The following is a 26,089-nucleotide window of genomic DNA, read 5'->3' on the forward strand; positions in this document are numbered from 1 at the left end:
AAGGAAAACTTCTTTGGAAAGTGCAACTTCCTTTGATTAACCCCAAAGTGCAACTTCCTTTGCAAAACGAACAGCCTATTAGGCTTTATATGATTAACCCCAAAGTGCCCTTCCTTTGAGCCTGCTTTGCTAAATGCAGATCAACGCAAGTCAATGGGCATACCCTAACAGTTGAATAAGTCAAATTTGGCAGCAGTAAACATTGACCAAAGAATGGGGTTGCTTTAAGCACTTCAGCTCCTGAAGATTTTACCCCCTTAATGACCAGGCCATTTTTTTTGTGATTCGGCACTGCATTACTTTAATGAAAGATTGCGCGGTCGCGCGACTCTGTACCCAAATACAATTATGTCATTTTTTTTCCCACAAATAGAGCTTTCTTTTGGTGGTATTTGATCACCTCTGCAGGTTTTTAGATTCTGCGCTATAAACAAAAAAATAGCAACAATTTTGAAAAAAAAAAAAAGCCATATATTTTTTTTACTTTCTGCTATAAAACATTCCCAAAAAAAAAAAAAATCAAAAAATCTAATTTTTTTTTCAGTTTAGGCCAATTTGTATTCTGCTACATATTTTTGGTAAAAAAAAAAAAAATCCCAAAAAGCGTATTTTAATTGGTTTGCGCAAAAGTTATAGCGTTTTCATACTACGGGATAGATTTTTTTGAATTTTTATTTATTTTTATTAGTAATGGCGGCGATCTGTGATTTTTAGCAGGACTGCGACATTGCGGCCCCTACCTGACATTTTTTACTCTTTTTGGGGACCAGTGACATTAATTCAGTAATCAGTGCTAAATAATATGCACTTTTACTGTATAAATGACACTGGCAGGGAAGGGGTTAACACTGGGGGTGATCAAAAGGGGTTAATGAATGCCTAAATATGCTTACTGACTGTGTGGGGGAAGGGTTCTGTGAGAGGCACAGAGAGATCGGGGTTGTAGCTTAGGTGAAACTGCTGATCTCTCCCTGCCTGTGTGACAGAAGACTCGCCTGCTTTGTTTACATAAGCAGGCGGGTCTTCTGTCGGTTTATCTGATGATCGCGGGAGGTTGGCGGCAATCACTGCCACTCCTCCCGTGGCCCCCCTCATGCTGTGTCCAAACACAGCAGGAGCGTGGCTCTGGCGACGCGCATGCGCCGCCGAGACCTCGTGAACAAAATCACGTAGATCTTCGTGATTTTGCGCAGCCGAGCCGCCCTGCCGCAGTAATACTGCAGTGGGTGGTCGGCAAGAGGTTAACCTCTTGCTGACCGCCTGCAAAGTACTGTGGATGAGCGGCCTGCACAGGCAAAACGTACTGGTATGTTGCTGTCTATTCCAGATTTAGGGTGTGTGCATGCGCTCCGACACCCAGCTCTGATTGTATACAGAGGGAGTCTGTCAGCAGGTCTCAGGCACGGATTCATGGCTGTGACCTGCTGATCAGCCATGTCCAATCACAGCCCAGACCTCTGTGTTAACGATCAACAAAGGGCTGTGTACAGAGGGAATTATCTCTGTTTCTTATCCTTGAAAAGCACGGTTAAGAAACAGAGAGATCTTTAGTATTTAACCTCTTGATTACCCGAGATGTTAACCCCCTCCCAGCCAGTGTTATTAGTACAGTGACAGTGTATATTATTAGCACTGATCACTGTATTAGTGTCACTGATGAGGTCAGTGGCAGTTAGTCAGTCCATATTCAGTGGCAGTTAGTGTCAGATTGCCCACCTCACTATCACAGTCCCACTATAAAGTAGCTAATCACTCCCCGGCTGGCCGGGGAGTGATTAGCTACTTTGTAGTGGGACTGTGATAGTGAGGTGGGCAATCTGACACTAACTGCCACTGAATATGAACTAACTGCCACTGACATAGTAGCTAATCACTCCCCGGAAAGACAGAACATCGGCAGACCGTTGTTCTGTCAGCAATCAACACAGGGCTATCCCGCTAAAAAACATCGCTGATCGCCGCTATTACTAGTAAAAAAAAAAAAAAGAAATTAAATAAAAATGACATAAATCTTTCCCCTAGTTTGTAGGCGATAACTTTTGCGCAAACCAATCAATATAAACTTATTGGGATTTTTTTGCCAAAAATATGTAGCAGAATACAAATTGGCCTAAAATGATGAAAATGAAATAATTTTTAATTTTTTTTTATTTATTGGGAATGTTATGTAGCAGAAAGTAAAATATATTGTTTTTATTTTTTTATTTTTTTTTTCAAAATTGTCGCCTTTTTTTGTTTATAGTGCAAAAATTAAAAATCGCACAGGAAAGAAAGCTCTACTTGTGGGGGAAAAGGGCATCAATTTTATTTGGGTACAGTGTCGCACAACCGCGCAATTGTCAGTTAAAATAATGCAGTGCTGAATCGCAAAAAAATGGCCTGGTCATTAAGGGGGTAAAACTTTCCGGTCCTTAAGTGGTTAAACCAGGTATTGGTACTTTTGGCGGTGTGGGCGGTGCCAAGTCCTGCTGGAAAATGAAATCAGCATCTCCATAAAGCTGGTCAGCAGAGGGAAGAATGAAGTGCTCTAGACTTTCCTGGTAGAGGGCAGCACTGACTTTGGACAAAATTGAAAGAAAGAAATGCTTGAAATAAATCACTGTGTGTGCAACGCATCTATATAAAATATATGAGCTTCACTTTCTAAATTGAATTACTGAAATAAATTAACTTTTTGATGATATTCTTATGTTATTAGATAGATAGATAGATAGATAGATAGATAGATAGATAGATAGATAGATAGATAGATAGATAGATAGAATTGATCTATAGATAGATAAATCAGAATAGAATAGATAGATAGATGGATAGATATTTAAAATAATAAACATAACTGCAGATTTACTTTATGGTTTCCATTAAGATGCTGTAGGACCACCTACCGCAAACACCGCAGCAATGTCCAATCGGCTTGAGAGGATTGGCGCAGGACACTTCAGGGCATTTGTTCCCCGAGTGCTGCAGCAAAGTTGAACATATTTCTTGCTGCACCTTTTAAAATGAAAGAAAAAAAAAATCTAAATTTGTATTTTTTTTGGCATCAGCTTAGTAACAGGAATTGCAGGGTCTTTTCAAGCACACATAGTTCATAATATAAATTTCCTCACCCTGTCATTGCCACACAAGCAGCCAGTTCTGTCCATGCATTTTGTGTTGGTGACTTGCGGCTGCGCCGGACCCGGGAACTGCAGCCTCCCTGTGTGTGACGCCAGGTATTCGCCAAACTCCGCCCTGGTGCTGAATTTCTACGTTTCCATAAAGAGAAATTTGTTTGGTTATTATTATACCAAATAGTTTGAAAGTAACCTTAAGGTAAAAAAACTAATATTGATATTTTATTAAAAAAAAAAAAAACCTTTACATGCCCACTCCATCCAAAACCAACAACGTACATGGAAGGGCATCAGAGGGTTGGATCGCCTGCCAATGCTTGGTATCAATGGAAATTGCCTCAACTACTTCTGGCTCTTTTTGTTTACATGTATCAGTATTTTTTGCTTGAAAATTTCTTAGAACCCCCAAACCCTTTATATATTTTAGAGATGGTACTCTGGAGTTATTCATCTGTAAAATATATATAGTTGCTGGGTTTTGCAATTTTTCATGTTACATGGTATTTGCACAGCGGTTTTTCAAAAGCAATTCTTTTTTTAAATACACTTTTTTGAGTTTTAATGCAAAAAAAACACAATACATAACCCATTTATTATTGAAATATAAAAGATGATGTTAGGCCGAGTAAAAAGATACCAAACATGTTACGCTTTACAATTGTGCATGCCTGTGCAAAGGTGACGCTTTAACCCCTTCAGCCCCGGAAGGTTTACCCCCCTTCATGAACAGGCCATTTGGGGGGATTTTATGTGCTTGGGTGTAGCTTTAATTTTTAATAATTAAAAAAAATATTTTTTTTTGTATCACATAGAGAACAAAACGTCCCCTATGTGAGGATTTTTTTGAGAGAGGTTCTCTTTAATGAGACATGCAGGGTCTGTCTTTCCTGTGCTCCACTGAATATAATGCAGGGGAAACCGTCAACAGGAACCCGGAAGTTACATCATACACGTCACTTCCGGGTCAGCAACAAGAAGGCGAGGAGAACGTATGTGTCTGCTCTCCTCCCTCCCCTCTACCTGGTGGCACCTTCTATGATGGTCAAGGGCCCACAGATGGCCCAGGATCAGTGGTGGGATTCAGCCGGTTCGCACCGGTTCTATGGAACCGGTTACTAAATTTCTTCAAGTTCGCAGAACCGGCACCTGAGAGCAGCAGCGGTCATCGAATCAGGACAGATGTTCAAACTCAGTTGTGAGTTTGAACATCTGTCCTGATCCGCTGACCGCTGCTGCTCTCTGTCGGCGCTGTCTCTCTGCAGGGAGACGGCCGGAGCCCACACACAGTCACTGGTTGCTAGGCTAGAGCCGCTTAGCGTCTAGCAACCAGTGACGTCACCCCTTCTCCTTCAGGCCGCCGCCTCCCAGACAGGCCAATGCCATTAGTCGAGACTCGAGGAGGAGGCGGGACGCGGGAGAGGACTCGAGGAGAGTGGAAACGCGGGGACTGAAGAGAAGAAGCCGCTAGTAAGGTAAGTCAAGTGCAGTGGTCTGGGGGGCTTGGCAACTTGGCACGCTGTTCACTCTGCATTGAAGGGGGCATGATGATTTCTGCATGAAGGGGGCACACGGCACGCTGGTCTCTGCAGACTGCATTGAAAGGGGGCATGAATGATGAACTCTGCATTGAAGGGGGCACAATGATTTCTGCATTGAAGGGGGCACGCAGCACGCTGGTCTCTGCAGACTGCATTGAAAGGGGGCACGAATGATTAACTCTGCATTGAAGGGGGCACGAATGATGATCTCTGCATTGAAGGGGGCATGCTGCACGCTAGTTTCTACATTGAAAGGGGGCACGGCACGAGCACGATGATCTGTGCATTGAAAGGAGGCACGCTGTTCTCTCTGTGTTGAAAGGGGGCATGCTGGTCACTGTGCATTGAAAGGGGGGCACGCTGGTCACTGTGCATTGAAAGAGGGGCACACTGGTCTCTCTGCATTGAAAGAGGGGCACGCTGGTCTCTCTGCATTGAAAGGGGGGGGCACGCTGGTCTCTCTGCATTGAAAGGGGGGCACGCTGGTCACTGTGCATTGAAAGGGGGGCACGCTGGTCACTGTGCATTAAAAGGGGGGCACGCTGGTCACTGTGCATTGAAAGGGGGCACGCTGGTCATTCTGCATTGAAAGGGGGCACACTGGTCATTCTGCATTGAAAGGGGGCAAGCTGGTCACTGTGCATTAAAGGGGGCATGCTGGTCACTGAGCATTGAAGGGGGCACGCTGGTCACTGTGCATTGAAAGGGGGGCATGCTTGTCACTGTGCATTGAAAGGGGGCACGCTGGTCATTCTGCATTCAAAGGGGGCACGCCGGTCACTGTGCATTGAAAGTCGGAACTGGTTACTAAAATTTTTGAATCCCACCACTGCCCAGGATACATAGCAGGGGGCATGCACTTGGGGAGGGGCACTTTTCCCCACGTGCTTGCAAGCAATCTGGCCGCAGTGGAGCCGCCCAAATGCTTCCAGCTGACAAGTTAGCACTGCTCATTTCCTGCAGCTGGGATAAATGTAGAAAAAAACTACCTGCCTGGTGCCCAGAACTGTATGTCCCGGGCGTTGGGCAATACAAATTGTGTATCCCTGTAACAGTAAATGGGCTGACAAAAGCCCAGGCACCAGGACCTAATTTCTAGTCGCCATGGCACCTGAGATTTGTCTAATGCCAAAAAAACTCACAAAGCTGTTTATCTATGGAAACTGCATGTTCTGTGTGAACAGTGCAAAATCAAACATTCTCGTGGCTATATTAATACTCTGCCATTCAACTGTGTGAATGGGGAAAATAGTGACATTATGGCCACTAGATGGAGCTAATGAGCATACTGATTTCTTAGGACACCACCATCTAGTGGTCATAATGAAGTATTTCACCCCCCATTCACACATTTTATCTGCAGAGAATATAACCAGAGAACATTCAATCTGCCTCATTTGCACAGAACGCATTTAAATGCAGTTTGGATAGATGAAAACCTATGTTTTTTATTTTTTCTAAATACACCCCCTTTGTGTGGACCCAAAAATGGCAACCTAATGCACAAAACAGTAACTGGCAATGCACCCACGCTGCAGCTCACAACTAGATACATATTGCATATGGTGGTGCACTGCTGCAAGAATGGTGCAGGTATGGTTTTCGTTGTGGTGCCTTGGCATGGGTGATCTGCCTTAATGCCTAACCTCAGGCTAAACTTTGTAAAACAAAAAACTAAACCCCCAACAAGTGTCAAAAAATAAAAAAAATGCAGGTGCAAGGCTGCAATACTGATCTTCAATATAGAGCTGTCCCTGCATTACTAGATGTTTTATAATGTGCAAAATTATACAATGGGGGGCAGAACCTGGAGTTGGACCTAAAAGATCCCCCCATAATTTGCAAAAGGGCACTGGCGCTGGGTGGTTGGCATCACAGCCTGGAAACTGTGGCACGTGTGCATACCTCCGGGAAGGAGATTGTGAACAAAACAAGAATGTGTTATTGTATCAGCAGGAGAAATCAGATACTTAATTAAATCCTACATGACGAGGGGAACGCCCAGAAACCTGAGAGGTGTGCTGGGACGCCGCTTATTGTGAGTCACCAGACAGCGAGCGGACAAGTCGGCGCAGGTTGTCATGTGACATCAATGACTACCAGACGGAATAATGAGATGGATGGAACCCAGCATGCTGTGACAGCCATGCAGCTTATTCACACTTGTATAAGAATGGCGCTCTTAAAGGGTCAGTCCATCCAAAATAAACTTTTTGATTACAGGTGGAGCCTGCTGGTCTGAGTCAGCCCCTGGTCTTGGATACCCCAGCAGTGGGCTCTCCCTGCCACAATTTCCAAGTCTAGGAAATTTTGGGTGTTCCCACCCACCTTTATGTGACTCAGTTCTTCCCATTACATATCCAAAACCGAGCTCATGATATTTCCTCCCCCACGTGCCCCTTTCCTGGATTTCTCTGTCAAAATCAATGGCTCAACTATCAACCCATCCCCCATGCCAAGGTCCTAGGTGTAATCCTGGACTCTGAACTGTCCTTTCATCCCCACATCCAATCACTGTCCAAAGCTTGCCGCCTCAACCTCCGCAACATCTCCAAAATATGCTCCTTCCTAACCAATGACTCCACCAAAGCTTCTAATCCACTCCCTGGCAGGGCCGGCTCTACCATGGGTCCCGCTAGATCCATTGGACCCAGGCAGGACCTTGAGAGGGGCGGCAAATTGACGCCCAAGATTTTTTATCCAGCAGTTTTGTCTGCCACTCAGGGCGGCCACACAGCTGCCCTGTAAAAAGGCTGCTCTGCTACCCTCAACACACATACTCAGTTGTCGGGCGCAAGGGTGCTCGCACATAGTCTAACACTGGCTGTTAAACATCCAAGCACACATGAAGAGCTCTGCTTCTACCAATACCTTAGCCTGCCCCTATACTACCCTATCCTGTCCCTATACTACCCTAACCTGCCCTAGCCTGCCCCTATACTGCCCTAGCCTGCTCCTATACTGCCCTAGCTGCCCCTATACTACCCTCACCTGCCCCATACTGCTCTAGCCTGCCCCTATACTGCCCTAGCTGCCCCTATACTGCCCCTATACTGCCCTAGCCTGCCCCCATACTGCCCTAGCCTGCACTTTTACTGGCCTACCCTGCCCCTATACTACCCTAGCCTGCCCCTATACTGCCATAGCGTGCCCCTATACTGCCCCAGCATGCCCCTTTACTACCCTATCCTGCCCCTATACTGCCATAGCCTGCCCCCATACTGCCCTAGCATGCCCCTTTACTACCCTATCCTGCCCCTATACTGCCATAGCCTGCCCCTATACAGCCCTATCCTAATTGCATATTATCCATGGGAGCAATGTGTTCACTGCACACAGGCCCTGAGGGGTAGGGGTGGGGGTGGGGGGGGGGGGGGGCCCACTGTGCTGACACACACTGCACCCTTGGATGCCCTAAGGTGCCAAGATGGGGAAGCGGTAACATGTGGTATGTCATATAATTTTGCATATAGACAAGGTGCTGTTGCATTTAAATCTGACTCCCTGATAAATTTTTATTTTAGTTTTTATTATTATGATATAAAATAATGGATGTGGGGGCCTTTTGGTGGGCGTGATTTTTTTTTGTTTGGGGGGCGGGGCACCTTTTTATTTTTGGACCCAGGCAGCACAATGTCTTGGGCCAGCCCTGCTCCCTGGTCATCTCTTGTCTTGATTACTGCAACTCCCTCCTCGTTGGCTTAGGCTATCCCCACCTTCAGTCCATCATGAACACTGCTGCCAGGCTCATCCACCTTACAAACTGCTCTGCGTCTGCTACCCCGCTCTTCCAATTCTTCCATTGGCTGCCACTCAACCAACAAATTCAATTCAAGATACTAACAATAACTTACAAAGTTATCCACAACTCGGCCCCAAGCTACGTCACTAACCTGGTTTCAAAATACCAACCAAATTGTTCTCTTCGTTCCTCCCAAGACCTCCTGCTCTCCAGCTCCCTTGTCCCCTCATCCCATGCTATCCTCCAGGACTTCTCCAGAGCCTCTCCCATCCTCTGGAATGCTCTACCCCAACCTGTCCGACTATCTCCTACTTCGATCCCTGAAAACACGTCTCTTCAGAGAAGCTTATCTGGCACCCACCTAACAAATGTACACTTATTTTCTCCATCAGCCCATCCCCCACAGTTAGTCTCTTGTATCTCTTGACCCTCCCTCTTAGACTGTAAGCTCTAATGAGCAGGGTCCTCTGATTTCTTCTGTAATAAAGTGTATTGTAGTTGTAGTCTACCCTCATGTTGTAAAGTGCTGCGTAAACTGTTGGCACTATATAAATCCTGTATAATAATAATTCTCATAATCGATAAAAAAAACACATGTGAAATCCAGCAAGGATGGTGTGGGCTCCTCCTAGTGGACACAGCAGATATGACAGTTTAAAAAAATAAAATGAAATACCAGTTTTGGGTGACAGCCCCTTTAACACCCTTGTTGTCCAATAACAGAGCTGTTCAGGTCTCTAAATCGAACCCATTAGCAAATCTATCCAGAAACGCCAAGGGCATAACGCTCTGTATGTCAAGATTTAAAGCAGCCTATTGAAATCAGTGAGCTTCCGACTCACCAAAATGTACTAAAAATTGGATGTGTCACAAAAGTTTTGCGGCACGCTGCAGTGAATGTGCGTTGTCTTAGGGCTCGTTTACACTTGAGGCTGTCATTGCCGCCCCTCTGAAAAGTAATCCGCGGTAGATCGCTTTCAAAGGCATTTGACAGGTTACCTCTAGGATGCCCGTATTAACCCTTAACACGCACAGAGGGGGGACAAGGCAATCCCACACTCCTGGAAGTTTTGCTATTGGTGGAGCAAGCAGAAGGACAGGCAATCTTCTTTTACACTTTCACTCAATCCAAGCTGCTCAGTGTTCAGAGTGGTGTCTGTGCGCCCTCTACAGGCACTGAATGGTAGGTTCCTGAAAATGTAGACACATTGGGGTCGATTTACTAAGGTAAATAGGCTGTGCACCTTGCAAAGTGCACTTACACTGTGCAAATGCAGTTGCTCCAGAGATTAGTAAATGAGGTAAAGCTTCACTTTGCAGAGGAATACCCAATCACATGCAAGGAAAATAAAAAATAAAAAAAACAGCATTTTTGCTTGCACATGATTGGCTGATGGAAGTCAGCAGAGCTTCTGCTCATCGTGCAGAGTCTATTTACCTTAGTAAATCACCCCCCATAGAGCAGATGCTGCTGCTGGCCTCTTCTGCAAATGTCAGTCCCCGGCTTGAATATTTTGCGACCCATTGCAGAAGCTGATTAGGAAAGGAAGAGACAAGGCAAAGTTCCTTATTTTCTTTCATATCAGTGACAGAGTAAATGACAGCCAGGCAGCTAGTATTTTTTAAAAGCAGTCAGCAGCTTTTCTCCCAAAGAAGTGTTCTCTGTGTGCATTAGGGATCGAACGATTATCGGCAATGCCGATATATCGAGGGCCAATATGCACTTTCCCCGATATATCGGAATCGGCCCCGGAGGTTACCGATATTGGCGATATTGTCGTGAAGTCATTGTGTATGTTGCGCCAGGCGCCTCCGCACACTGGGACAGCCTCTGCCTTCTTAGGCTGCCTCCCTCAGCCTCGTCTGGAGTTGGGGAGTCTCGGGACAGTGAGTGTACAGTGCATACAGTGTGTTTAACACAGCCGCCACATACATACACCCACCCACAGCTGCCCCGTGCCAGCCAGTCAGCCACCCCCACACCCACAGGCCTGTACCAGCCAGCCACAAGTCCTGGGCCTGTACCAGCCAGCCACCCACCAAAGGGTGCCAGCCAGCCACCCACCAAAGTGTGCCAGCCAGCCACCCACCACAGGGTGCCAGCCAGCCACCCACCACAGGGTGCCAGCCAGCCACCACAGGGTGCCAGCCATCCACCCACCCACCAAAGGGTGCCAGTCAGCCAGCCAGCCACCCACCACAGAGTGCCAGCCAGACACCCACCCACTACAGGGTGCCAGCCAGCCATCCACCCACCACAGGGTGTCAGCCAGCCACCACAGGGTGCCAGCCAGCCACCCATCCACCAAGTGGTGCCAGTCAGCCATCCACCACAGGGTGCCAGCCAGCCACCCACCACAGGGTGCCAGCCAGCCACTCACCACAGGGTGCCAGCCAGCCAGCCATCAAAGGGTGCCAGCCAGCCACCACAGGGTGCCAGCCACCCACCCACCCACCAAAGGGTGCCAGTCAGCCAGCCACCCACCACAGAGTGCCAGCCAGACACCCACCCACTACAGGGTGCCAGCCAGCCATCCACCCACCACAGGGTGTCAGCCAGCCACCACAGGGTGCCAGCCAGCCACCCACCCACCAAGTGGTGCCAGTCAGCCATCCAGCCACCCACCACAGGATGCCAGCCACCCACCACAAAGTGCCAGCCACCCACCCACCAAAGGCTACAGTAACAGATTTGTGTCGAAAATTGTGTTTATTTTGCAAAACTTTAAATGTTCAAAATATCGGCCGATAGCGATGGCCAAAATATCGGTATTGGCAACTAAAAAACGATATTGGTTGTTCACTAGTGTGCATGATTTTGCACTTGCATTGCACAGATGTGCATAAGAGCTTTAGGTCTTTAAAGAGTCCCTGTCACAGACCGCTATCTTCCCCTAAGGCCCCATTCACACTTGGTGATTTGGAACCCTCGGGAAGAATCGTGGCAATTTTGCCCATAATTCCAAATCGCAGCAAACTGTGTGCCATGCTTTTGGGTGGTATTATTCTTACCGGCACCCCAAACACAGTGCGATTTTGTCGCAATTGTCACGTAACAGAATGAAACAAAAAATGCACATTTAAAAATTGCGTGAAGCTCATCAGCGGATGAGCTTCTTTTGCTCGACAGACCAGACGCACATAGGGCAGCCCATTCACCTATGTGCGACATGCAAAATCGCGCACACAAATTCGCAGTCAGGGACTCGAATTTCCACTACATTAGATGCGAATGATGGCCTAAGATTATATGTGCATGTAAAATTTTATTCATGTCATTTACCTGTAAAATCCCCCCTTGTGTAGACATCCAAAGTACCCGGAGACTGCTGCTGGGTGCCGCCATCTTGGATGTGATGTCAGCAGCTGCCGCAGACTCAGCGCTGACACCCTAATTCCCATTGTTCCTCCAGCGGCAGCATGAAGGTTCTGTAGGGAAGATAAAGGGAGGAGCTGGGCCAGCACAGACAGTCATTATACACTCCCAGAAGAAGAAAAGTATATACTAGTCAAGGACAGAGGTGGCTGTGCTGGGAAATTGACTCTTCCTGGAGAGGTCAAATTTTCTAATTTCAGAAGCATATAAAAAGTGAATAAAAAATTGTTTATGAAAAAAAGGAAAACACTGCAACAAAAAAATATTCCAAAAATCCGATTTTGCAGCACTTTTACCTGCAATTATTTAATTTAGTGACAGGGTCTCTTTATTGTATGCATGCTGCAAAATTATCACCTGTGTTTTGCTTTTCTTACTACATAATAATATTTAGTGTTTAACCACTTCTGGGCCGGAAGGTTTTTCCCCCTTAATGACCAGGCTTTTTTTTTTGCGATTCGGCACTGCGTTACTTTAACAGGCAATTGCGCGGGCCTGTAATGCTGTACCCAAAAAAAATTTGATGTCCTTTTTTCCCCACATATAGAGCTTTCTTTTGGTGGTATTTGATCACCTCTACAATTTTTATTTTTCGAGCTATAAACAAAAAAAGAACGACAATTCTGAAAAAAAAACTATTTTTCACATTCTGCTATATGACATTTCCAATAATTTTTTTTTTTTTTTTTTAAATCACAATTTTTTCACCCTTTTAGGCCAATTTGTATTCTGCTACTTATTTTTGGTAAAAAAAAATTCCCAATAAGTGTATTTTGATTGGATTGCACAGTCTACAAACTAGGGGAAAGATTTGTCATTTTTATTTATTTATATTTTTTACTAGTAATGGTGGCGATCAGCGATTTTTAGTGGGACTGCGACATTACGCCGGACAAATCGGACCCCTAACTGACATTTTTGACACTTTTTGGGGGGACCAATGACATTACTACAGCAATCGGTGCTAAAAATGTGCACTGTTACTGTAATAATGACACTGGCAGGGAAGGGGTTAACCCAGTGGTGATCAAAGGGTTAAGTGTGAGCCTAGGGGAGTGTTTTCTAACTGTGAGGGGGAATGGGCTTGTCAAATGATCACAGAGACCTGTGATCCTAAATAGGAGTATCACAGGCGCTCTGTGTTCATTCCAGAGAGAAGAACGGTCAGCTGTGTTTACAACAGCAGACTGTCCTTCTCTGCCAGCGGGGAACGATCATGGGTGCCTGGCGGCAATCGCGGCCGCTGGTTCTGTAGATCGGCATCCCGCTGCCTAGGGGGGGGCGGGCGCACGCTTCTGGCGACACGCACTCGTCACTTGGAGCGCTCCCGCGAACCGATGTACCCATACATCGTTTCGTGCAGCCGAGCCAGCCTGCCACAGTATATCTGCGGTTGGCAAGTAATTAATTAGTCTTTAATCTAATATATGTGAAACAGTAAATAAAAAGTAAAAAAAAAAATTTTTAAAAAAAGTTTGTACATTTCCTATTTACTTCAGGCCTGCTTCTGACACGTCCAATAAGTCTAAGGGCCCCGGCGTCATGCTTTAGGGCAGCCCATTCATTTCAACTGACCGCCCTCTGGGGTTTGAAATGCACAAAAAAGCGTGCAAGCAAAATTTAAAAAATTGCGGCACATCAAAACGCTTGGTATTGAGAATGTTAATGGGCTTGAACATGCACGCGTTTGCTAGATGCGTGGGGTAGCCAATAAAAATAAATGGCACCTGCAAAAGGCTGCGCGTTTTTGTGTGGTGTGGGAAAATGTGGCATTTTATACGCGTTCTCGCACCACACCTGGCGTGAACGAGCCCCTAAACCTCACCATACACACTACAATCTCAACGTACAATCTCTGTACCATCAACTTTAGTCTAGGTTCAGTATGGTGCGACCCAGCGTGCACGCAATTCCACGCCATTTATGTGCAATCCCCCCATGTCATGTGTAGGGCAGTCTATTCACTTTAATGGGCTGCCCTACCTATGAGAAAATATTATTATATTATTATACAGGATTTATATAGCGCCAACAGTTTGCGCAGAGCTTTACAATATGAGGGAAGACAATACAGTTACAATACAATACAGGAGGAATTAGCGATGCAGGGGACAGTCCCCAATCCAGAAAATTGAGCTATGAATCACATGGTGCCGCTGAACCACAAGGTGCCGCGGCACTATGGGGTTTGACTCTCGTGTTTGCGGATGCGTTGGGGTGCTCTTAAGAATTACCCCCGGTTCACACTACAACTTGCATGTTATTCACATAGGAACTGCACCACATTCTTGAGCAATTCACATGCAATTCAGTGCGGTGCAATTTGATCCCATTCATTGCATCGCACCAAAAAATTGCAGGCAGCTTTTTTTTGGAGCCACACTGCAACCGCATCACATGGTCGTTTTGTACCATGCAATCCGGTGTGGGCAACTGCAATGCTTCCGGGTTGTTAACTTTGTATTGACACCAACAGCCGATGACAGACACAGTGCGATTGCAATGCTGTGTGGGAGATGCGCAGGGATCGCTGAGTTTCCCGCACCACAAATGTGTGAAGGAAGGCTTAATGCTAAAGGGCAACGCGTTTCTGGGTGTCAGCAAAGGATGCAATTTTTTGTGCATGTTCCCACCACAGCACTACATCTGAAGGAGATTAAACAATCAGAATGTAACGTACTGCAAGCTTCAGTTCAGTGTTGTCTCCAAAATAAATCCATTAATGGAATGAACATACCCGCCCCAGGACAGACACGCTCGTCAGCTGGATTTCGGACGCCGTTAGCTGGACTTGGACCCGGAAGGATGTATCAGAGGAAAAGATGACATCGTCGTGCTGACACGGGACGCCCTCAGAGTCCACATTGAAGAGAAGTTTTTCATTTTCCAGATCATCAATGGAGACGGCGGACTGCCAGAAGGTTGGATCGAACCATTGGTAGTGATCAACATCACCAAAGTTTATAAGGGAGCCTAGACAGGAAGAGAGACTGAGAGTGAGACCAGACATTACCACCCGCTTACCTCCAGGGGGGGGGGGGGGGAGAGTATCCCCCGCTTCCCAAATGGGAAAAAGAGCAATGGCACCAAATTTTAGGTAAAACATTGATTTTCTGTTACTCACCTTAAATTCCCTTTCTCTGAATTCATTTATGGACGCAGCTTCTTCTAATCTCGACCATAAGGTTATAGCGCCACCTACAGGAGTAGGACACTAGGTAGAAAAAAAAAAAAAACTTGGCACCGCCTATGGGCAGTCCTGGCTCATGTAAACCCTAGACATGTACAGAACCAAAATATTTGTTTCGTTTCAATTCCTTATCTACATAAATTTGGTTAAATTTGTTTACTTCGTTTTCGGAATTAATTTTGTTTATTCTAATTCGAACCAATTTGAACTTTCTGAATTCTTTCAAATTGAACACATTTCCATTCAAACTCAAATTGAATTGGTAATCGAATATATTCTATTCGATTTTCAAATTTTTAAAGATGGTCATATTCTTTCTATTCCATCATTTTTTTCTAATCTATTCTTTTCTATTCAAATTTGAAATTTGGAAGATGGTCATATTCTTTTTATTCTATTCTATTATTTTATTTTCTATTCAAATTTAGGAAGGTGGTTATATTCTTTCTATTTTATTCTATTATTTTCTATTCAAATTTATTCTACTTGAAAATCGAATTTTAGAAGATGGTTATCTTCTATTTTATTCTATTCCTTTATTTTCTGTTCTATTTTGTTCTGCTTTACTCTAATATTTTATATTCTTTTCTTTTCTATTTTGTTCTACTCAATGACATTCTATTCTTTTGTTTTCTATTCTGTTTTACTCTTTTATATTCTATTCTTTTATTTTCTATTCATTTCTTTTCAATTCTATTATTTTCTTTTCAATTCTATTCCTTTATTTTCTATTCTATTGTATTCTCTTTGCAATTTTGCTTTGAAAACAATTCGAATTCTATTAGAAAATTTTATCGAATTTGAATTTTGTTAATAGTGTAATTTGGAAACTCGCATACATCCAAATAACAAAAAATTTGTCCGAGTTTCGATTCGGAATGAAACGAACCGCACATGTCTAATAAACCCCTTCTCTGCATAGGCACTACAGTTAGTGTCAAAGAAAAAAAAACAGAGAGGTGGGTGCTGTGTCCGCCAATGAACTCAGACAAAGGAATTTTACGGTGAGTAACAAAAAATCCCATTTTCTCTTTCGTTCATTAATGGACGCAGCGTCTTCTAATCTGGACCATAGGGACATCCCAAGCAGTGTCCAACAAGTGAGAGGTGGGAGAAAAAAATACAAAAAGCCAAAACATAGAAAGACAAAACCAGACCAACAGGAACACAGGAGCCCAACCAAAATGGAGCACTATTCCTGCCACTGACACCAATGATGGGGCGCTATTCCTCTCACTGACACCTATGATGGGGCACTATTCCTTCCACTGACACCAATGATGGGGCACTATTGCTGCCACTGATAGCAATGATGGGGCACTATTCCTCCCACTGATACCAATGATGGGGCACTATTCCTTCCACTGACACCAATGATGGGGCACTATTGCTGCCACTGATACCAATGATGGGGCACTATTCCTCCCACTGATACCAATGATGGGTCACTATTCCTCCCACTGATACCAATGATGGGGCACTATTCCTCCCACTGATACCAATGATGGGGCACTATTCCTCCCACTGATACTAATGATGGGGCACTATTCCTTCCACTGACACCAATAATGGGGCACTATTGCTGCCACTGACACCAATGATGGGGCACTATTCCTCCCACTGACACCAATGATGGGGCACTATTCCTCCCACTGACACCAATGAGGGGGCACTATTCCTCCCACTGACACCAATGAGGGGGCACTATTCCTCCCACTGACACCAATGAGGGGGCACTATTCCTCCCACTGACACCAATAATGGGGCACCATTCCTCCCACTGACACCAATGAGGGGGCACTATTCCTCCCACTGACACCAATGATGGGGCACTATTCCTCCCACTGACACCAATGATGGGGCACTATTCCTCCCACTGACACCAATGAGGGGGCACTATTCCTCCCACTGACACCAATGAGGAAGCACTATTCCTCCCACTGACACCAATGAGGGGGCACTATTCCTCCCACTGACACCAATAATGGGGCACTATTCCTCCCACTGACACCAATGAGGGGGCACTATTCCTCCCACTGACACCAATGAGGGGGCACTATTCCTCCCACTGACACCAATGATGGGGCACTATTCCTCCCACTGACACCAATGATGGGGCACTATTCCTCCCACTGACACCAATGAGGGGGCACTATTCCTCCCACTGACACCAATGAGGGGGCACTATTCCTCCCACTGATACCAATGAGGGGGCACTATTCCTCCCACTGACACCAATGTGGGGGCACTATTCCTCTCACTGACACCAATGATGGGGCACTATTCCTCCCACTGACACCAATGATGGGGCACTATTCCTCTCACTGACATCAATTATGGGGCACAATTTCTTATGTTGTCACCAATGATGGGGCACTTTTCCTCCCACACCAAAGATGGGGCACCATTCCTTCCACTGATACGAATGATAAAGCATTGTTTACTCCCACCAATAATGCCAAAGCACTTTCTACTCCCAATGGCCACAGTGCGGCTCCCTGAACGTCTGAAGGACAGTAAACTGGCCCTTTGTTTAGAAAGTTTGTAGACCCCAGCCCTAGTAGTAATTCGGATATGAGCAATTGATGGTTCTGAGAGTTGGGTATAACAAACGTGTTTCGAAAAACAGTACATACAATATCTTTTTCAGGGATTTTATACTACTCTAGGTGCGGGCAGACATTTTTTGTTTTTTGTGTTCGAACTGGAACAGGCAAACACACTGCGTTTTGCGACCTGTTTTTGGGGTGTTGTTACGCTTTAATTGACACCCACAGCAGATCGCATGAACACACAAACTGCTATACGGTGCAGGAAAGGTATAGGGAACGCAGGGGTGCAGGCAGCCACAAAGAAAAATCCTCTCGGCGGGATTTTAAAGGCAACCAATAAACGAATATAGTATATTATATATAATATTATATATTTTATTCATAATATAAATATATCATAATAATAATGTATTATTAATATATTAATATATTATATATAGCCATATAAATGCATTGAGTTGCTGAAACGTGATTTGCTGATTAGTGATGATCAAAATATATGGAGTGGCGCTAAATCTGTTTCAATGTGTAACAAACAATAGGGTGCTCAGATGTACATATAGAAATGAATATACATATAAACAATAAAATAAGAACAAGTAATAAATGTCACTCAAAAGTGACCACAGAATCTAATAAAAACATAATTATATAAACAGATGATGAATAAATACGGAATAATACTCAAAAGTGATCACAATGTGTGGAACAATGAAAGTCCTGTGCAAAAAAATGTGAATATCGCAATAATAGGGCACAGTTCTTAGTGAGAATGCTAAATAAATGCTTCAGAATCCAGCGATAGAAAAATTGCTCATGCAGTCCAATGCAATCCAAAAGAATTAACATACTCCACCAATAAGTGCAATGGCCACTCACCTTAATTTTCAAAGTAACGGGCATTGGATCACACACCGGTCTCCATAGGTATCGGTCACTCAATTTAGGATGGTGATCTAACAGCTCACAATGTGAGTATTGCTGCTGTACAGCACTGCACTCTGTTCAATACAGAATTCCAATACTCCCCTGATTGGCTGATTAGCAATTTGTGTTACTAAGCAATTGAACAGGTGTACCTAATAAAGTGGCCGGTGAGTGTATATGTCTATGGATATGAACATTGCCATGCGGATGTCCTAAGCATTCGCACAGGAACAGCGAATGACCACCATATGGTTTGTAATATGATTATTGGCTATGAACATCAGCACCATCTAGTGGCTATAATGGTAATTTTCTTTTTGGTAATTCAGAAAAGTACTACATTATGCCCACTAGTTGGAGCCAATGATCAGAGCAGGTAATCATATTACTAACAATACGGCAATCATTCATGTCAGTGTGAATGCTTAAGACATTCATACAGCATAATTGTTCTACATTGACACCATAATATGTATGACACCTTCTCAGTGTTTGCATTTTAGGTAAGTGATTTAATGCTTTAGATTCCTTATTTTAGTTTGTGGGAGTGCTGCAAAATCTGTACAATATCTGTATCTGAAACCGATTCTTCCTCTAGGTTTTGTTACAGGTATACCATGTTACATTCTGTAGATTTTCAGGACTTTCAATAGTGGTGCTTAGTAAAAAGAACCTCATAGTCGCTCATTACTCCCGGGGCCCTCCAAAACACAAAGGAAGGAACTTACTAAAACTGGAGCAGACAGAATCTGGAGCAATTGTGCATAGCAACCAATCGGCTTCAAGCTTCAGCTTGTTCAGTTAAGCTTTGAAAATAAAAGGTTGAAGCTGATTGGCTGCACAGCTGCTCCAGTGTTAGTAAATGCCACAATCATACAAATCCCCACCAGCACTTGAAGTCAAAGGCCACTGCCCATTCCCTATGCCTCAACCAATGAGCATGCCTATCACAGCAATGGACCACCAGTTATAGTTAAATGATACATTTATACAACTCAACACATCAGACCTATAAATCTGGGGAACTGGGTCCAAATGTGGATTAGTTACATAGGAAAGAGAGCTCACCACTCCAATGGAGGTGGCATAAAGCACCGGCATACACATGGTTGATGAGCGGCTTTACAAAGGTTACCCCCCTTCAGTCCATCATGAATGCTGCTTCCAGACTCATCCACTTTATCAACCGTTCAGCGTCTGCTACTCCTCTCTGCTAATCCCTCCATTAGCTTCCACTCACCCGACAATTTAAATTTAAGATACCAACAACAACTTACAAAGCCATCCACAACATAACACAAATCAATGCCTGTTTTTACCACCCCTTGGCCACACATATTCACAAGGCCTTAAAGGAGAAGTACAACCAAACCTCATTTGGCTGTACTCCTCCAATGGATCACAGGAATGTAGTTTCATTCTGTGTTACCCCTTCTCTGTTACCCCTGTGACCCATTTTCAACTAACAGCAGGCTAAAGCCCGCTGTCGGCTGACGTCACAGAGCCGGTCCAGGCTGGGACAAGATCCCGACCATATGGTCAGGATACACCCAGAACCCTGGACTGGCACCTGGCTTAGCCTGTCAGTGAGCCACTGGGAGCCTGAGCCGGCCACTCCCGCCCTTTCCACAGCTCAGCCCTCCAGTGAGCAGGGGGGGGGGGGCACAGGGAGAACCAATGAGCATGCCTATTACAACAATGGACCAGTTATAGTTGTATGATACATTTATACAACTCCACACATCAGACCTATAAATCTGGGGAACTGGGTCCAAATGTGGGTTAGTTACATAGGAAGGAGAGCTCACCACTCCAATGGAGGTTGCATAAAGCTCCGGCATACACATGGTTGATTAGCGGCTTCAATGGGTTGAGTTTGGGTGGCATGTCACTCCCTGCTCATCTCTAGACCTCGACTCCTGCAACTCCCTCATATGGCTTACCTTTACAAAGGTTAGCCCCCCTCCCCCCCCATTCAGTCCATTATGAATGCTGCTTCCAGACTCATCCACCTTATCAACCGTTCAGCGTCTGCTACTCCTCTCTGCCAATCCCTCCATTGGCTTCCGCTAACCCAACAATTTAAATTCAAGATACCAACAACAACTTACAAAGCCATCCACAACTCGGCCCCCAGCTACATCACTATCCTGATCTCAAAATACCAACCTAATCCTTCTCTTCTTTCCTCCCAAGACCTCCTGCTCTCTAGCTCCCTCGTCACTTCCTCCCATGCTCACCTCCAGGACTTCTCCAGAGCCTCTCCCACCCTATGGAACTCCCTACCCCAATCTGTCCGACTATCTCCTACTCATTTTTAGACGATCCCTGAAAACTCATCTTTTCAGAGAAGCCTATCCGGCCCCCACCTAACAGCTGTACTTTTATTTTCTCCATCAGCCCATCCCTCACAGCTATAACTTTTGTATCACTTGACCCTCCCTCTTAGATTGTAAGCTCTAATGAGCAGGGCCCTGCGATTCCTCCTGTATTAAATTGTATTGTAACTGTACTGTCTGCCCTCATGTTGTAGAGCGCTGGGCAAATTGTCGGCGATATATAAATCCTGTATAATGATAAAAAAATAATAATACTAACAATAATAAATTATACTGTGCCCATAGCAATGTGTAATAGCGAGTGACCATAATAACTTGCAGTTTGGCTGTCGGGGGGACGGTCATAACACAAATCAACTGCCTGTTTTTACCACCCCTTGGCCACACATATTCACAAGGCCTTAAAGGAGAAGTACAGCCAAAGCTACGGATCACAGGAGTGCAATTCATTCTGTGTTACCCCTTCTCTGTTACCCCTGTGACCCATTTTCAGCTGACAGCAGGCTAAAGCCCGCTATCAGCTGACGTCACAGAGCCAGTCCAGGCTGGGACAAGATGGTTAGGATCCACCCAGAACCCTGGACTGGCACCTGGCTCAGCCTCTCAGCGAGCCACTGAGAGCCTGAGCCGGCCACTCCCGCCCCCTCCACAGCTCAGCCCTCCAGTGAGCAGGGGGGCACCAGAGAACACAGTGATGACTGACAGTCACCAGCTCTCTGCTCACAGAGCATAGAATTAAGTGATCAGCAGTGTTTGATCACTCAGTTCTCAGCCTTAGAGCTGGGGGGGGGGGGGGGACAGATGCAGCATCGGACTGATACTGCCTCCACCTAGGTAAGTAAGATTCGAAAAAAACTATCTTCTCTTTTAATTCCAATGTGGTAAACAGTACATCATCAGTTTAAAGCCCAGACACAGCCGACAATACCCAAGCCTTTCATCCAATGTGCATACAGCTGTTCCAAGTTTGTTAGCTCTCAGCAGTGCAAGATAAGGAAACCTTCGTGCACCAGCCGAGTTCTGTTTTTTTGCCTCTACAGGAGCAGATTTCTGGAGGATCTCAATGCTTTGATTGTCAGCAGTGGGGATTTATTATCATATCTGTGCTCTCACATTATTATCTTTACAAGTATGGATGAATTTCAGGGTCACCACAACCATGGGCTCATTCCAAATCCCAACAGTTTGCTGGGTTCATTCTGAATTTCAGGTTCCCCTCCAGAATCCTCAGGGTTTGCTGGGCTCCTGAAGATCTTGGCCGAAAACTTTGAAGGATTGCTGCTAGAAAAAAGGAATTCTGTGCATAGCCTTGGTCCCTGAAGTGAGAAGAGCCAATAGTATGAAGGAATGGATATGCCAGCACCCTCACTATAAAGGGTAGCCTTTAGACTAGGGTTCCTCCAGAAGATGCTGGGGGTTCCTTGAGCAATGAGCAATTTCTGTCTCTCAGATAAGTTCCCACTAATAGCATTGATCATTTTAGCTCTCTATAAGGGGTAATTCTTCCCATTGACCCCAAGTGTAAGAAACATTCTTCCCACTGATCATCACGCTAATGTTTAATGAGTTGTAGATATTTTTATTATTAGCAGGGATCCCTGAGACTGGAAAGTTATTTGAAGGGTTCCTCTGTGTTGGTGTTGAAAAGGTTGAGAAATGCTGTTGTAGACACTCCTAGTACACATCATGTATCATCCTCACCTTCACCACATGTTGGATCTTCGTCAGGAGCCGCCATGAACCCGGCCCCGGGTGACAGGATGAACTCTCCATCCAGAGGCAGATACTACAAAGAGAAAACATGGCCACAAGGTCAGAATGATGGAGAAGACATCACACACTGCTGCTAACATCTGCACCGCCCGAAATATAATCCAAATTACGAGGAGTCAGAGGGTTTAGGACACCTAGCCAGGGCATTTCCCGTGCGCTAAAATGTACACAATATTGTGCGTTGCATTGTGGCAGCCCATTGGTTCTAATGAGGCCCCGGCGCCAACATCACAATGGACTGAAAATTGAATGTGCGCTATTTTTTTTTTAATGTAATGCCCAGTAGTGCTTTAGTGTGCATTGCGGTGTAAGCGTGTTCCCATAGGCCTCTTTCACACAGGAGGCAGTTTCTACCGCCCACTGAAGATCACTTTTCAGAGGGTGGCAGAACAGCCGCGCCTATGTGTTCCGGAGGGGATACTGCTGCCTCCTGAACGCGTGTTTTTTTAATCATTTCCAGCCAAACCGAAATTGCGAATAGAAACCCTGCGCCAAAAGTTTGGCTTGAGATGCCGCCCCATCAACTTCAATAGGACAGTCTGATAGGCATCTCTGCCTGGCAAACTCAGCATGCTGAGATACCAGCTTCAATACCGGGCATGTTCACCCCCTTCCTGCCCAGTTCAATTTTCAGCTTTTCACACTTTGAATCACAATTGCGCGGTCATGCTACACTGTACCCAAACAAAATGTTTATCATTTTGTTGAGACACATAGAGCTTTCTTTTGTTGGTATTTAATCACCACTGGGTTTCTATATATTTTTTTTTTTTTTTTGCTAAACAAAAGGAAAAAAATACCAAATATTTTGAAGAAAAAAAAATTTCTTAGTTTCTTTTACAAAATTTTGTAAATAAGTAATTTTTTTCCTTCACCGATGTGCGCTGATGAAGCAGCGCTGACAGGCACAGATGAGGCAGCACTGACAGGCACAGGTGAGGCGGCGCTGACAGGCACAGGTGAGGCGGCGCTGACAGGCACAGGTGAGGCGGCGCGGACAGGCACAGGTGAAGCGGCACTGACAGGCACAGGTGAGGCGGCACTGACAGGCACAGGGGAGGCGGCACTGACAGGCACAGGGGAGGCGGCACTGACAGGCACAGGGGAGGCAGCACTGACAGGCACAGGTGAGGCGGCACTGACAAGCACAGGTGAGGCGGCACTGACAAGCACAGGTGAGGCGGCACTGACAGGCACAGGTGAGGCGGCACTGACAGGCACATATGAGGCGGCACTGACAGGCACAGGTGAGGCGGCACTGACAGGCACAGGTGAGGCGGCACTGACAGGCACAGGTGAGGCGGCACTGACAGGCACAGGTGAGGCGGCACTGACAGGCACAGGTGAGGCGGCGCTGACAGGCACAGGTGAGGCGGCGCTGACAGGCACAGGTGAGGCGCGCTGACAGGCACAGGTGAGGCAGCACTGACAGGCACAGGTGAGGCAGCACTGACAGGCGCAGGTGAGGCAGCACTGACAGGCGCAGGTGAGGCAGCACTGACAGGCGCAGGTGAGGCAGCACTGACAGGCGCAGGTGAGGCTGCACTGACAGGACAGAGGAGGCAGCACTGACAGGCACAGACAATCACAGAAATCACAGAGACTGTACAGCCTACCTCCTCCCTCCCGAATATATCTAGACAATATTATCACTAAAAAAATACACTAAAATCATTATTAGCGAACACAAACATAACAGAGGATTTTTTTTACTTGTTAAAAATGTTCACAATTATTTTATTTTACAATTTCTTTTACATTTTTACTTACAATGTTTAATTATTATTAATATATATTTTTTTTTACAATTTGTTATTTTTTAACAGGACAGGGAAGCCTGCAGTTCTGTGGGGGGGGGGGGGGGCAATAACAGGAACGATGCCCTGTGTCTGTGTCTCTCCCTGCAGCAGGTGAAAGCTGGCAGGAGGGGTAAAAACTGACTTTCAGCTGCTGCAGAGAGCCACACAGGGCTTCCGTCTGTAATTGCCCCTCTGCTGAACCGTACCGATTCCCTGTGCCCCCTACAGGAGGACTGGTGGTCCCCCACTATCAGCGGCCCGGGGCACGGATGAGGCAGCACTGACAGGCACTGATAGGCTGCACTCATAAGCACTGATGAGACAAGACTGATTGGCACTGAGGAGGCACTAATATGCAGCACTGGTGGGCACTGATTGGCACTGGTGCTGCAAAGATAGGATCTTTACTGTGATCAGAGATGCAGTGTGTCTGAGGGACCCCAGGGGCACATACAAGTGGCTTGCCCTGAAGGATGTCATATGACGCCCAGTCAGAACAATGACACCCCAGGGAAGGAAAGGTGTTAAAGTGGTTGTAAACTTCAGACATGAAATATGAACAAAGCATATCCCTCTATAGTGTGTACTTGTTTCAAACCAGAGCACTAGGTATCATTCATGTCTGCTGACTCCTTCTTCTGCTATCTGCATTAATGACTTATGACAAGTTTTCCTGACACCAAGAGGTAAAATGGTGACAGAGGAGGGAGCTCCAGCACAGCCTGTAACTGAAAACCTCAGCTCCGTTCCTGTGTGCTGTGTGAAGGGGGTGTGTCCCTTCCCTCCAATCAGCTTTCACACTGAGCTCTGCAGAGTGTCATTTCAGCTCTCCGCCCCCTGCTTTATAAAAGCTCAGACAAGCTGTATAAATGCAGCACTTTGAACGGATGTAGAGAAGACTGCAGATAAACAGGTATAGCTTAGGCAGAGGATTTGTTTAATCTCTGTTTATCAGCTGAGGCCAGTCACTTTACTGGGCATATGTAAGGGTTTACAAACACTTTAAATTTTCTGTGACACGCATACAGTCCACTCTGGGTGCCATGTTACGCTTTAAGTGGGTGGTAGGGGGTGTTAAAACTGTGGCTCAACCACCTGTGTAAAAGAATCCAGGTAAACACAGTAAGCTCCAGAAAGGGTTTGGCTCACAGCTGCGGTGCAGCCACATTGACTTCAAAAGGCAAGTCTAACAGGCAGTGCCACCTGTCAAACTGGGCTTGCCAAGTTGAATTTGCCGCAACCGCGTCATGTGTCCAGTCCCCTCTGGCTGCCATGTTATGTTTCAGGTGGGTGGATGGTAAAATGGTGGCTCAAAAACCAGTTTTGTTTTACCACCCCCTATCCTCCCAAGATGCCTTAGTGCATTGGGCTGACACTTAAAGTGGATAGTACTGCAACGCACTAATGTATTATGCGACCATGTGAATGGACCCATAAGTGTTGGACCTGGTATGATCTGGTGCCGGGCCGGGCCAGGCCAGGCAACCCCCCCCCCCAGCTTATCCATCAGCTTCAGCATAGGTGTGCGCAGCCTATTGCATTAGGGTGTGCACCCCAAATGTATTAAAACGTGGATAGTGTCAGTAGAGCAGAGGACTTGTCAGTAGGGCAGAGGTTGGTATCAGTAGACCAGTGGACTTGTCAGTAGGGCCCCAGACTTGTCAGTAGGGAATCGGTTGGTATCGGTAGGGCAGTGGACTTGTCAGTAGGGCATCGGACTTGTCAGTAGGGCAGAAG

The 26,089-nt window shown here is 45.7% G+C and overlaps 1 protein-coding gene across 1 annotated transcript in view; it reads right to left on the bottom strand.

Annotated features, from left to right (window-relative positions):
- The window catches only part of AMN (amnion associated transmembrane protein), a gene marked incomplete at its 3' end in the record, with an annotated part of 102,411 nt that overhangs the window by 9,966 nt on the left and 66,356 nt on the right, over window positions 1-26,089 (bottom strand). Inside the window, exons 4-7 of the mRNA XM_082242677.1 lie at window positions 22,482-22,566; window positions 14,510-14,745; window positions 3,111-3,248; window positions 2,886-2,994 (exon numbers count right to left, since the gene is read on the bottom strand). Of these exons, the coding sequence (XP_082098803.1) occupies window positions 2,886-2,994; window positions 3,111-3,248; window positions 14,510-14,745; window positions 22,482-22,566 (568 nt within the window). The remainder of the gene's footprint in view (window positions 1-2,885; window positions 2,995-3,110; window positions 3,249-14,509; window positions 14,746-22,481; window positions 22,567-26,089) is intronic.

The sequence above is a fragment of the Pelophylax lessonae genome, assembly GCF_965119305.1.
Source record: "Pelophylax lessonae genome assembly, chromosome: 13".
Lineage (NCBI taxonomy): Eukaryota > Metazoa > Chordata > Amphibia > Anura > Ranidae > Pelophylax > Pelophylax lessonae.